Consider the following 14,521-nt stretch of genomic DNA (forward strand, 5'->3'; position numbering starts at 1 on the left):
TCCCTTCGGGCCCTGCTGCCCAGACCAGGGAAGGCCACGCCCAAAGTCGCTGGGCCAGCAGGTGGCGGCCCCGAGACGTCCAGGCACCCAACTCCGCACAGTCGGCAGAGACCCGAAGATGGGGCTGGGGGGGCACGTCACCTACCCGGTCGCTGGGTTGGTGGGGGAGGGGCGGGGACGGCCAGGGAGCACTGGAAGGGCCACCAGGCCCCGGAGCGTTTCCTCAGGCCCGCCCCACCCCGAGGACGCGCCTCTTTCAAGGACCTCTCTGAAATCGCAAACCGGAGAGCCTCCTCCACCTCTCCCGCCGCCGCCGCCGCCGCCGCTTCCGGGACGCGAATTGCTCTGCGGCGGCGTGTCCATGACGTCATCACGCCCGCCCCGCCTCCCGCTCCAGCGTTTAGCTCCGCCCGATCTAGCACAGGTGAGCGCCCTCGTCAGCATTGCGCCTGCGCGTCTTTCCTCGGTTAGCCCCACCCAGATTCAACTGGGTCCCTCAGTGACCGCGATTCGCGAAATACTGCGGAGGCCCGGGAGCGCGAAGTTTACGACTGCGCGTCTCGCCGCTTTGGTCCAAATCCAACCCACTGGTCTAAGCAGGGGTCGAATATCTGTACCCCTTCTCTGATTGTCCCAGGTGGAAGTTATCACTTACCCCTCCAAACAGTTGGAATGTAGACAGATCCGAATCCCCACACCGACCACTAAGCTATATTCAGAAATCCTCCTACTTCTCAGAGGAATGGGCCTGGCTTTGTGGCTGGGCCAGGCTTGTCTGCTGGACTCTGCCTCTCCGCCTTTAGGATGAGTCTAGAAGTATAGAAAGATTTTTTTTCTTTAATATCTTAACAACTTGAATAGTTAAGTAAATCAGTAATTTCTTCCAAACGTAAATATTGGTTACTTTGCAATTCCTCGTTGGGTGGGCCTGGACCACTGGCCTCATGCTTGCTGGGCCAGTAGTGTTATTGGTTCTCTCTTCTGGCAGCTCCGCAATTGAGAGATATTATTCAAGAACTAGACATTATTCCGGGGGGGAACACTGGAGGATATAAGAAGGCTCTAAAGACCAGAAAGGGACAACAGTCATGGCCAATAGCAATGAACAAAGTCTTCCCCTGGTTACTAGACACTGGTCAACTGGACTCTGCTTTTGGGAGTCTAACTCTGAATTTTGTATAACGAAGTTCTCCCAGTTCCTTCTTTCCCTTCTCCAGCATTCTGAGTCTTCATTCTTTGCCTCAAATCCTAGTGCCCCTGAATCAGTGAACGAGACTGAAGGAGAAAATAAAATAGTAAAAGAGGATAACTAATAACTTGACATTTTCCAGAGGGTAGTCTTTGCATCTCTAAGCGAGGGTGTGTATGGCCCACATGACTGACTCCTAAATCTCACTGTGGCCCTTGGAGAAATACTAGTGGGAAATGCTGGGTAGAAGCTGGAAAATAGGAGTGGTAAGAGAAAACAAGGTCCAAGCACACCTACCTCCACCAGATGGCTCCCTCACCCACTCTTACACAAACCTTGGGCGAGCGGCCTTTCGCTTGGGAGTTTCTGTCTGTGGTCTCTCCTGCCACCATTTTCACCACATACCAGATTTTGTCACGCTTCGAGCTGTATTCATTATTTCTTTCTGTGTAACAAATTATTTCAAAACTTAATGGATTAAAACAATAATAAATTTATATTTTCTCACATTGCTTTTTGGCTTTGGGGTGGTTTTGGTCAGGAAATGGAGAGCAGCTTCGTGGGCGGCTTTGGCTCCAACTTTCCTGAGATTGCAGTCAGCTGTTGGCCACGGCTGCCATCATCTGAAGGCTTAATGGGGCTAGAGGATTGGCTTGCACAGTGGCTTCCTCACACAGCAGACAAATTGATGCTGGCATTCTTCTGATAGGCTGGGAGGAGGTTTCAGTTCCTCTTCACCTGGCATTCTCCAGAAGGCATCTCTAGTGTCCTCTTGACATGGTGGCCAACTTCCTCCAGAGCAAGAAATCCAAGAGGAAACAACAAGATCTCCTATGATATATCCTCAGAAGTCACACACTATCATTTTCACTATATCCTATTGGTTTTACAGGTCAGAACTATTCAATGTCCCAATGTATAGTGGGAGGTTTATACAAGAGCATGACTACCAGGGGATAGTCAATGGGGCCAACCTGGAGTCCATCTTGGAGGCTAACTGCTAGGTGCAGCTCTGTGGGCTTAGAATACCCTTCCTCCTCCACCTGAACTCCTCCCACACACCTTGCAACATCCAGCTTGAATGTCAAGTCCTTTATGAAGTTTTCCCCAAATAATTCCTCATTTCCTCCTCTGTGTTTACACAAAGCTCTGATTCTATTAAGCACCTATTACCTTGCATTTCAACCTATCTCTAGAATCTCCCTTTGTTCCTGAGAGCAGGGAGACTGCAACTTAACAATCTTGGCAGCCCCAGTTTCTGCCAAGTATAGAGTTTGGCATAGTAAATATTCGATGAATGCTTATTTTTAAATAAATGAATAAAACAGAAAACAACAAGAATTGGTGAGGATATAGAGGAACTGGACCCCTTGTGCATGTAAATAATGTGGGAATGTAAATAATGCATCCTGTAAGGGAAACAGTATGTCATATCTTCAAAAAAATTATATACAGAATTATTGTATGATCCAGCAACGCCACTTCTGGGTATATACCCAAAAGAACTGAAAGCCTGGTCTCAAAGAGATATTTATCCATCCATGTTTATAGCAGCATTACTCACAATAGCCAAAAATGTGGAAGCAACCCAAGTTTCCATTAATGAATGAATAGATAAATAAAATGTGGTATATACATACAATAAACTATCCAGCCTTACAAAGCAGGAAACTTCTGACACGTGCCACAACATGAATGAACCTTGAGGACATGAATGCAGAGTGAACTAAGCCAGTCACAAAACAACCATTATTATACCATTCCACTTCAATGAGGTACCTAGAGTAGTCAAAGTCATAGAGACAGAAAGTGGAATAGTCGATGGCAGCGGTGGAGGCAGGGGCGAGTGGGGGGTTATTGTTTAACGGAAACAGATTGTCAATTCTGCAAGATGAGAAGTGTCCCAGAGATGGTTGCACAACAATGGGAACATACTTTAACACCACACAACTGCACACTTCAAAAATGGTTAAGATGGTAAATTTTATGTTATGTGTCTTTTGCCACAATTAGAGATGTTTTAATGAAAGAATGGATAAGCAAAGTGTAATATATCCATTCAATGAAATATTCATCAGCCATAAAAAGAAATGAAGTACTCACACATGCTACAACACGGATGAACTTTGAAAACAATATGCCACGTAAAAGAAACTAACACAAAAGGCCACATATTGTATTAATCTGTTTATTCAAAATGTCCAGAACAGACGAATCTGTACAGACAGAGAGTAGATCAGTGGTTGCCGGGCACTGGGGGCCGGGAGGAAGGGCAGGAACAGGGAGTGACTTCTAACAGGTCAGGGGTTCTTGTTGGAATGATGGAAAGAAATATTCTGGAATTGGATAGTGGTGATGGTTGCACAACTTTGTGAATATACTATAACCACTGAATTACACATTTTAAAACTGAGACTTTTTATGTTACATTGTATGAAATTTTGTGTTACATGAATTATGTTTCCATTAAAAAGTGAATGAATAAATAAATATTTGACCGGTATATATTTTTAGACTGTCTTTAATATTTGCATTTTCTCTAGTATTTACCCTTAATATTTGAGTATAGTTTTGATTAATAGCTCACTGCCATTGCTCTGAAAAGAGTTCAATAAATACATCTTTATGTTCTTGTACCTGGGAAAGAAGTACTCTTGAGTAATGAGTTTCCCGGCTGTGAGGCAGTGAGCTGTCAGACAAACACAGCAAGGAAATGGATGTCCGCAGTTACATTCTGACTCAATAGCTCTTGGCAGCCATGAAAACAACCATTCATCAAACACAGGCACAAAAAAAGCCTCACAGAGCAAAACAGTGAAAATTCAGCAGTAAAACCTTGTGGCCTCCTGTGAAAGAGACAATTAACTGTCCACCAAAAGTCTCGTCGCCCCTTCATGGTAGAGAGTCCAGCTGGGCAGCAGATGCCCAGCCAGGAGCTATGTTCCCCTTGCATATAGATCGGCTCATGTGACTCTCCAAAGGAAGTAAGTGGAAGCAATGAGTGTCACTTCTAGATCGAGACATTTAAAAATCAGAAACCTCCTCCTTCCTCTCTTCTCCCAAATGCCAGCTCAATGCAGAGGGAATGGCCAGGCCACAAGTTGGAAGGAGCCTGAGTCCCTGAATCATCACAGTGGAAAGGCGCCCACTGACCTGGGATATCCACAATGGACAGTTATATGAGGAAGAAACAGATTTGTATGTGAATAACAAAGAGATTTTTATTAAATTAACGTACCGAATTGTTGGAGAGTGTTTGTTATAGCAGATAAACATCAATATTCATTCATTCCACTGAACGACGATTTATTATGTGCCTTTCAGGGGAATACAGCAATGAATAGCCCAAAATTCTTTCTTCAAAAGGTTCTAGTTCAGGGTGGTGGAGGGATGGGGCACCTGGGTGATGGACATTAAGGAGGGCATGTGGTGTAATGAGCACTGGGTATTATATAAGACTGATGAATCACAGACCTGTACCTCTGAAACCAATAAAACACTATATGTTAATTAATTGAATTTAAAATTTTTAAATGTTTTTTTAAAAAAAGGTTCTAATTCTAGGAACACCTGGCTGCCCCCTTCAGTAGAGCGTGGGACTCTCGATCTCAGCGTTATGAGTCTGAGCTCCACGTTGGGCTTAGACATTACTTTAAAAAGAAAAAGAAAAAAAAAGCCCTAATTCTAAATTGGAGAATTAGATGGGAGCTGCTGGAATAAATATGCCACCAGTGGACTGCTGTAGGTGACCCACCAAAAACCTGAAAAGACCAACTATCATTTAGGAAACTGAAAGGATTAACAAATTTCCTGAATGGCATCAGGCCCAGATTCTTTTGTAGTCAATTTTTATCCAACCCATCAATAAAATGATCTGTTAAACTATTCCAAACAGAACAAGATGGCAAACTTCCCAATTTATTCTGTGAGTCCAGAATTACCATCACTGATACAAGTGCCAAGTAATAGCGCACACACACACACACACACACACACACCAAATATCATCTGGAATATGGCCAACTTAAAAATAATACAAATACACCTACCACACAACTGAACCCTTCTACTGCTAGCTATTTATGCAAGAGAAATGAAAGCATATGTCCACACAAAGATTTGTACCTGAATGTTCACAGCAGCTTTATTTGCAATAACCAAAAACCTGAAGCAATACAAACGCCCATCAACAGGTGAATGGATAAACAGATTATAACGGGATAATACGCAGTGATAGTAATGAACAAACTATTATTACCATAGTAGCATGACTGAATCTCAAAATAATTTATAAAAGAAGCCACATACCTCCCCTCACCCCGGAAAAAAAAGCATATACCATACATATGTATTAGAATTATAAACTAATCTCTGGTCACAGAAAGCAGATCAATGGTTGCTCGGGGGTGGGGGAGTTAAGAAGAAATTACCAAGTGGAACGAGGGAGCTTTTGGTCATTATGGATACATTTACTGTCTTAATCGTGGTGATGGGTTCATGAATGTATACATATGTCAAAACTGATCAAAGTGTACATTGAAACTATATGCAGGTTAATGTACATTAAGTATATCCTAATAAATCTGTTTAAAAAAAGAAATATCTAGGGGCGCCTGGGTGGCTCCGTTGGTTAAGCTTCCGACTCTTGATTTCAGCTCAGGTCATGATCTCAGGGTCACGAGATCGAGCCCCGTGTTGGGCTCCGTGCTGGGCAAGGAGCCTGCTTAAGATTCTCTCTCTGCCCCCTCCCCCACCTCGTTAGCGCTTGCACTCTCTCTAAAAACAAAAAAACACCTAGGCAAACACTTCACCCTTCTGAGCGTCATCTACAAAATGCTCTTATTATCTGAACTGTTCACCTGTTCATGTAAGGATGGAATGAAAGAGATGTCAAAATATTGCGCAAACTATGAATACAAGAATACAGAGACATTGTGTAATCTTTATTACTATTAATGCCATTAACAATATTATTATCATCACTATCACGGTCACTGCAAAAAGATTCCATTCACCTTGGTCTTCTGGGATCTATGTTAAGAACACTGAGGTTAAAAAAAAAAAATCACTGAGGTAATTCTTTTTTTTTTTTAAGATTTTTATTTTGAAGTAACCTCTCCACCCAACATGGAGCTTGAACTTACAACCCCAAGTTCAAGAGTCACATGCTCTACCGACTGAGTCAGCCAGGCACCCTGGTAGTTCATCATTTTAACTCAAAAAACAAACCCTGCGAGTTCAGTAGTTTGTAGGGGTGGCTGGGAGGAGAAGGTGACAAGCTGATAAATACAACAGAGTTTACAGTTTAGCAGGGAAGTGAGGAAAGACACGTTGTGAAATGCCCAGATACAAAACAGCGAGGGAAGCCAGCGACTCAGAAACCCCGCACACCCCGCCCGCCCCTGTGCCTGGACAACTTCTGATTTGAGTGCAGTCACGGAGGAGCCTGCAAACACATAATGAGGGGAGTCTGTGAACATCTCACTACTGACACCTGAGAATCCTCGGTCAGTTCATCTCTCTCGAGATGGGCTGGAACCTCAAGAAACAAGAGGAGAACAGGGCGTCCCCCCTCCAGGCTGAAAGGAGGCAGGCGGGGGTACTGCTGGGAGCACAGAGCAGGCTCCAGGGAATAAAAAGGAAGGCAGAGAAGGACCTTGGACTCTGGAGAAAAGAGGATCTGACCTCTTTATTCTAACAGTAATTTTTAACACTTCTGTTCTATCGTTCAAGAAAGCTCAGCTCGGACCACAAACAGAAAATAGAGGGATCAACCCATCGGGGCTGGTGAGAGTGTCAGTCCTCAGGCGGAAGAGAGCCAGGTGGAGTCGGGGAGAAGGGGAGTAACGTTTACGAGCACGTGCTGAGGCTCAGGTCCGCACTCCACGAACATTACCTGAGGTCCTCCCAACAGCACTACCCGGCTGGGAGCCGGCCAGCAGGGACGGGTTGCCCGGAACTCTGCGGTGGGCAGGGACCAGGGACCAGGGACCAGGGAGGCGGCCACTAGCATTAACCCCGTTTAGGGAGCGATGAAACAGATGAAGAGCTTTAGTAAGTTGCCAAAGAACAGATAACTAAGAAGAGATTGGCCTCGCTTGTGACGTCGCAGGCTGAGCTTACCTCAAAATTAGAGCCAGTCACATTAACCGTTGAGGGGACACAGAAAGAGCCAGCACAGAGAACAGAACAAGATTTCAAAAGGCAGAGGGCTCCGTATCCAAGTTTGGGATCAGGTCAGGTGGCCATACCTATGGCACGAGGTCTCAGGAGGAGGCAGGCCTGAGTGGAGGGACACTCTGAGTCCTGACATCAGGCAGACAGAGACACTGTCTCTAGGAACCAGGAGAGTGGCTTCAGCGCAGTGAGATGGTGAAACCGAACTTCGCTGTAAACCGAGAAGTGAGTAGCTGACATAATTCAGACTTGTAATGATATCACTTTCTTCACAGTCTTTCCTTCCGGCTTTAGCTCAAAACATAGCTGTTAGAAAACCCAGCGTTGCTCTCGGTGGGGTCTTTGGACGGCTGGGAGAAACAGCTTGTCTGCTGAAACAGCATGGCATGGGAGCACACACTTGAGTTTGAATCTTGTTTCTGTCACTTAAGTGACCTGGGGAAATCAGTTTACCCTTCTGAGCCTGTCTCCAGGTCTAGCAGATGGGGATATTTAACACTTCATGGGCTTGTGAGGATGACAAGCCCTGTTATTATGTAAGGCATCCTCAGACTTGTTCTTGACTCACTGGAGACACTTCAGAAAGTTAGTTCCCTTTCTCCTCTCTTGCCAACCTTGACTCAGAAGGGCCTTACACCTGGGGCATCAGAGCGCCCCCTTCAGGGCTCCTGGAGATGGCAGCAAGGAGAACCTGCATTCCATCATCTGTGGGAGATACAGAGCGGAACCTGGAGGACCTGCCTCTGGGAGCTTGCCCTCACCTCAGTGCTGACGAAGGAATGTCACAGCCCCGGTGCCAGCCAGATCCCAAACAGCCATGCAGTTCAGCAGCAATCGGGTCATGGAACAGGGAGGGCAAAAGGGCTTTCCGATTAGGAGCCTGGCTGGAATTTCCACAGGCTGAGGTTGCTGGGGGTGGTCCACACCCTCCCTCTGGCTATGCCCTGTGCTCTCCTTCGGGTTCTGGCCACCTCAGCATACCTCTCCCTTGCCGTACAGGGTCCAGAGAGCCTCAGGCCCTCCTCACTTCTTTTCAGCTGCCACCACTGGTCCCTGGCGTTCCTCTCCCCCAAGACTGGCTATGAAGTAGAGTACAGCCACCCACTGCTCCCTCCGATCCCTGCTACTCTTGGCGGGGTGGAGGTACAGAGAGCCACTTCCCTTCCCCTCTGAAGCCTCTATTTACTATCTGTAAAAAAAAAAAAAAAAATGACCCACCCCCTTTGAAGGGTTTTACTAAGATTTCTACAGGAAGCAGCCAAGGGAGTGACAAAGTTAACCAATGTGGGAAAGTTATAACGTTCCAGAAAGTACACAAAATTCTTGCAGCCCCCAGCTATTTACGTGGACCTTTAGAAAGGGTTAGAACTGTATTATCACTAATTTTAAAGAGCACGTTGTAAAAGAGTCTAATTATATATGTGCGCATAGCCGTGTATGTTTGATTAGTTATAAAAATTCCAGAAGGAGCGTTAGGGGGCACCTGGGTGGCTCCAGTGGTTAAGCCTCTGCCTTCAGCTCAGGTCATGATCTCCAGGTCCTGGGATCAAGCCCCACATCAGGCTCCCTGCTGGGGAGGGGAGCAGGGAGTCTGCTTCTTCCTCTGCCCCTCCCCCTGCTCAAGCTCGCTCTCTCTCAAATGAATGAATAAAATCCTTTAAAAAAAAAAAAGGAGAGTTAACAGTTAGCGATGGTTTATCTCTAGCGTTTGAGATTAAGATTATTGAATGGCATCTCTTTTTACTTTGTACCCTTCTGTACAGTTTAATTTTTTAAATGGGCGTATATTGCTATTATATTTTAATGGATATATATATTGGTATTTTATTTAACAAATAACTACTGTAACAAACAAAATAATACAAACATGAATAAATAGTGCTAACCAGGCCTTTCTCTCTCACGTCCCTCTTTCCTTTCATCCCTGCAAATGTAGCTTTATTAGCTTTCCTTTCTCACCACTGACCACCGCACCCCCATCCTTAGAAAAGCAGGAGAAATAATCGACATAAAACAGCAAATCCTTCAGATTCCCCAGACCCAACCATGTCCCTGAAGAGCCGTGTCTTACTTCCAAGTGCCTCCAGCATTAAACACGAAATGTCAGATTGGACCAGTCCTGAGCACCTGATCTGCAGGAACGAAAACCAAACTCCACCCGAACCCCAGAGCCTGCCCGAGGACCACGAGGACTTACCAGGTGCCAAGGGTGGTGAGAGAACATCTGCCTTCCAGTCCCAGTCCTGCCGCTAGCCAGCTGTGTGACCAGGTACAAGGCCCTTCTCCTCCCTGAGGCTCTATTTCCCCTACTAAATGGGGGTGACAGTGCCAACCATTAAGACTGTTAACTGGATCAAAGAAGGTCATGAAGTAGAAGCATATTTTCAGTTGTAAAACTCTCCACAGAGCTACGACAGCCAGGGGCTTACCAGCCTTTGCACAAAGGGAGGCCACTTTTTATTCTGTGCAAAATTCATGAATAGACACAGAGGGAAGAGGGGAACTCAAGGGAGGGTCCTTGGCATTTTCCTCCATCCTGGAAATCCAAACCATGAAGAGGAGGGTGTGTGTGTGTGTGTGTGTGTGTGTGTGTGTGTGTGTTTATTGTGCTGAGGAGAGCGCTTTGGAAGAGGGTGGGTGTGGAATACACCCAGCATCCGATCCCCGCCTGGAGCTGTTCTAAGTGAGTTCTGAGATCTGCCCGTAGAATCCTATGTTCTGGCTGCAGACTTCAGGTTTGGGTCACAGGAGGGAGGAGCTGGCAAGGGAGCCGGCTAACTCTGCTTTCCCGCCCTTGCCAAAGTCCCTTATTCATCACACTGGGGCTGGAAATGGGGTGGGGGGGACCAGGTGGGGTGTGTCCAGGAGGTGGCACCAGAGCAGGCGCCATAGTCTGCCTTGGAGCCTGAGCCCCAGGAGACCCCATTCAGCCCCCACTCAGCTCTGTGACACCAGGCAAGTCGCCACTCCTCCCTGGGGTTCATTTCTCTTTCTGCAAAATAAGGGAGTCGGACTATAACAGGACCCTTTGGCTCCATAATCATAGTCATTCTGTGCCTGCCCATCAGGAAGTGGAGCCTCCAAAAACAGAAGGGTCATTGAGACCTGGGCTAGAAGCCTCTGGAATTCCCACCAGCTTTTGGCAGGGGCACACCGCTCCCCCCCCCCCCCCGCTTCCTGTGTCCTGCCCTAATGCACTGAAAACCTGTGAACTCATTTTTCTTCCCCTCCCAGGAAACCAGAAGAGGATGGAGGGAAGCTGGGAGGACGCAGTACGTAGGCTTACTGCAGGGGGCTGGGAGAGAAGACATATACACCAACATCAGACAAACCAAACTTTATTCCAAAAAGCAAATTGGTAATCACCACTAAACTATTAAATGAGGCACATTGGTCCCCTCTCGCTACTGGCCCACACCCCTCCCACTCCCACCGTCTCTTCTGGCCTTTGTAGAACACTAGAAAAATCCTCTCTTGGATCTGCAAGTGGTCCTAGGCTTTTGGACTGGTTGGAGTCCACAATGGTCTCAAGCTGGACTGAGTCCTGTAGTCTAATGAGGGAGGCCAATGAGGCTGCCTCCAGTATTAAAAAATTCTGGGGTAGGTCAGGTGGCCATTCCTATGGTATAAGGTCTCAGGGGGAGGAGGGGATGGCTGTGGGGGCTGCTTTACACGTCCTTCTCACATCTGGAGAAGCAGCTGGAGGCCAAGCAGGAAGGCACATCTAGAAGAGCCAGTGAGCTCTGGAATGTTTCAGGCACATCTGGATGGAAAAGGTACCATGAAGGTCAAGGAGATGTCTACTCCTGAGTAAGGTCCCTGACCACAGACAGAGCACCATGAGCTGGGGGGCTAAGAAGAGATCCTCAGGGAGCTGGTTCTGAGCTGAGGATGCAACTTCCATGGTGATTTGAAAAAAGAGAAAAGGAACAAAACTTGGAGCCAAAACCCACTGTTTAGGGCACGGAGGTGCACAGGTCAGTTCCAGGGGTCTGGAATCTTGGGCCCGAGTCACAGCACAAGGAGAATCGGAATTTCTCATGTTAAGGTAAAATGAATCTTCATGCATCTTGGATCTTCCACTGGACAATGTTGAAGGGAAGCTGCCAGGCAGAGGTCATCCACTCTCCCCACTCTCCAGCCCTCTGTTGGCCCAGCCCAGAATGGTGTCCCCTGCCAAGAGAAGGGAGCCCTGGGAGAGGTCAGCATGACCGCTACGGGAATGTCCATGGCTTCAGCAACATGGAAACCTGCAACAGAAGAACCAAAGTCACGGGCCATCCGAAGCACTTCCAAGGACCCCAGCAAAGGCCAGCCCCAGGCTCTGGCCGGCATGAGTGGGGGGGGCTGAAAGAACAGGTGGAGGAAGGCAGCAGGACTCCAGGCTAAACGGGACAGTGAAGGGCTCAGTGTTCTAGGATTTCCCGAAGGAGAAAATAACAGTATTGACAACAACAAAAATAACCACAATTTTAACAGGTACAGAGTTTCAGTCTTGCAAGATGAAAAACGTTCTGGAGCTGGATGATGGTGATAGCTGTACACCAGCGTGAACCTACTTAAGGCCAGCACACCGTATGCTTTAAAATGGTTGAACGGTCAATTTTATGCTATGCGTATTGTACCATGACATTTTTTAAAGTGGCCACATGAAGAGTCTCTAACATGTACACTAGGGGGTACAGCCCTGTCCTGAGGAAGCCCAACCGCCGGAGTCCAGATCCTAGCTCCACCGTCACACCATCTGACAGACTCTAGACAAGGCACTTAACCTCTCTGCGACTCATCTGCCTCCTAGGGAAGAGGAGAATAAGAACACAACTCACCTCAATAAGGCCAAAGAATAAAGGAAATATGTCTAAGTGCTTCAAGCAGTGCCAGGCACACAGCAGCCCCGCAGACATGCTTTCGTGCTCCACACCGTGCAGCTCCCAGATCTTCACAGCTACAACAGAAAAGCCTCAACCTCTCTCCCTAAGCTTTAAAAACATGCTCCCAAAAACACATTCTGGCCTCCCTTATTCCAGTTTCTAATCCAGACAGGGCTGAGCTTTTTCCACGAGCAGACCTTTGCAGGATGTAGCAAAAGGCTGAATTGGTACAAGTCTTTGGGCATTGTGCTGGTCACCCCTCCAACTTGCTCTCGTAACTTTTAGCAAAGGGGGCTCTGTGTTTTTTATTCAAAGGCCTATGACCCCTCCAGAAAGTCAAGAAGCACCTTACCTTACAGAGGCTGGGCCAGCTGTTCACCCCAACTTTGGAGTTTTCTTCTCTCTTTGGTGAGTGAGACCCACTCTCGCCAGTTGCTCATGGTCAGTGCCAGCATCTCTTATAGGCAATGTTCCTTTTGACTGGGAAACCATCTGGATAACCTTGACTTCATTTTTTAAACAATGTAGAGGAATGTTCAGGTCCACCAATTCCCAGGTCTCTCACGGGCCTGGCAGGGACAGCTATCTTCTACCCCAGAGGCAAGCCCTCCCTCTGCTAGGGAAATTCCCTGGGAAAGAGAAGGAGCACCCCAGATCTTCAATCACACCATGGCCAGTGGGCTGGATTCCTTAGAAATGAATGACAGCCAAGCAAGCACAGGGATGCTTGGAAGTCTTAGGTGGCAAAATCTAATTGGTCCAGGTCCAGAGGCAGTTAACACTGTAAACTGAACTACTTGGGCTTCTTTTATAGCGGGACTTCTCGGAGCCTTTGATATGCTAATGAGAATCGTGAATCTCCAAGAAGGCGAGATAGCACCTTGACAAACCCATTTGGCATTGAAACCCTCTTTTAGAGGGTAGAGGGTTCCTGGGAACACCCACTGCTTTAATGTAAACAGTGCTGGACTGGGAGTCTGTAAACGGGTTCTAATCTTATTTTGGCTTTCCCAAGAACAAGGGGTGGGGCTCTCCTTGACATTCTTTCAGGGTCCTATGGGATCCCTAATGCAAAAAGATACTGGTAGGTGGGGGTGGTGGAGCAGAAGCCCGTGAGAGGAAGGCTGGGAAGGTGAGGCCAGGGAAACTAGTGTGCGTTTGGGCCTGGCCTCCTAGAACCCGGAGGACAAAGGCGGAGCAGGCAGAGGCGAGAGAAGACTCCAACCGTGCAAAGTGCAGCCCGCGGGCCTTTCCAATCCATCCACACCTTTGCAGACGGGCCCCACCCCAACATCAGAGCACCGACCGCGCAGGATGCCAGCACAATCCCGAGCTGAAACAAACTCTTCCCTCATCCTGAGACCGGTGGAGGCCTGTCCTCAGCTCTGCCCGCGGCTACGAGCCTGCCCTTCACAGCACTCAAAGCTGGAAGAGGGGCCAGGGAACCGGGGGCGCTCTTCCGACAGCGGGGCAGGAGGGAGGGGGCAGTGGCGCAGCCAGAAGACTGGTTCCAATTGGGAGCCTCCCCCGGATCTACGCGGCGCCTGTCCACGTCTCGCTCTCGGCACGGAAGGGGGCGAGGAAGCGCGAGGTTTCGCCTCAGACGGCCAGGGTGTGTGGGGGCCCGCTCCTCGATGCGGTCCTGCCCGGGTCCCAGGAGACGGCGCGGACGGCGCGGCGGGCGGGACTCCAGGCGGCGGCTCTGCAGTCGGACGGGAACTGCGGGCCAGGGCGCCCGGGCGCGGGCGGGAGCGCAGGGCAACGGGTGGGTGCCGGGGCGCACGGGCGCGGGGCGGCGGCGGCAGGAAGGACGCGGGCGCCGGTCTCGGGAGGGCCCCCGCCCCGCGGCGCAGCGGCTCACGCCACCTCCTGCTCGCCCTGGTAGCGGCGGCAGCAGCCGTAGAGGGCCGAGAGCAGGTAGAGGCCGAGGCAAAGGCCGCCGCAGACGGCGGCCGCCAGGAAGGCGTGGTAGGCGCAGGCCATCTGGTAATCCTTGAGGTTGCAGTAGCTGTGGCTCTGCGTCTGGGCGATCATGATGCCCGTCGCGGCGCCGTAGAGCGCGGCCGCCAGCAGGTCGTGCGCCACGTTGACCACGAGCCAGCGCGAACCCAGCACGGGCACTAGCTCGTGCTTGCCCAGCAGCGTGAGGAAGTAGAGGCCCAGGGTGAGCAGCCAGAAGAGCACGGACACGAAGAGCGCGAAGTGCACGGGGCCCTGGTACCGGCTCGTGGCGATGGTGATCCAGAAGGCGGCGCCGGCCAGCAGCTGCAGCAGCCGCAGCACG

At 48.9% G+C, this 14,521-nt stretch overlaps 2 protein-coding genes across 9 annotated transcripts in view; both read right to left on the minus strand.

Moving 5' to 3' along the window:
• The window catches only part of ZFYVE27 (zinc finger FYVE-type containing 27), a 35,999-nt gene extending 35,642 nt beyond the window's left edge, over positions 1-357 (minus strand). For 7 of the 8 annotated variants that reach the window (XR_005833159.1, XR_005833160.1, XR_005833158.1 and 4 more), the window contains exon 1: positions 146-356. The gene's annotated coding sequence lies outside the window, so the exon portion shown is untranslated. Of the gene's footprint in view, positions 1-145 lie in introns of all 8 variants that reach the window. The other variant, XM_040624026.1, reaches the window with a different exon arrangement.
• Positions 358-10,688: 10,331 nt separating this feature from the next.
• On the minus strand, positions 10,689-14,520 carry MARVELD1 (MARVEL domain containing 1; the record flags this gene model as incomplete). Its single annotated transcript, XM_040623767.1, has 2 exons — positions 10,689-11,616; positions 12,590-14,520. A coding segment is annotated over one exon (426 nt), but the record flags the coding sequence as incomplete, so codon positions are not given.
• Position 14,521: the final 1 nt, after the last annotated feature.

Source organism: Ursus maritimus, unplaced genomic scaffold (genome assembly GCF_017311325.1).
Source record: "Ursus maritimus isolate PB19 unplaced genomic scaffold, ASM1731132v1 scaffold_7, whole genome shotgun sequence".
Taxonomy (NCBI): domain Eukaryota; kingdom Metazoa; phylum Chordata; class Mammalia; order Carnivora; family Ursidae; genus Ursus; species Ursus maritimus.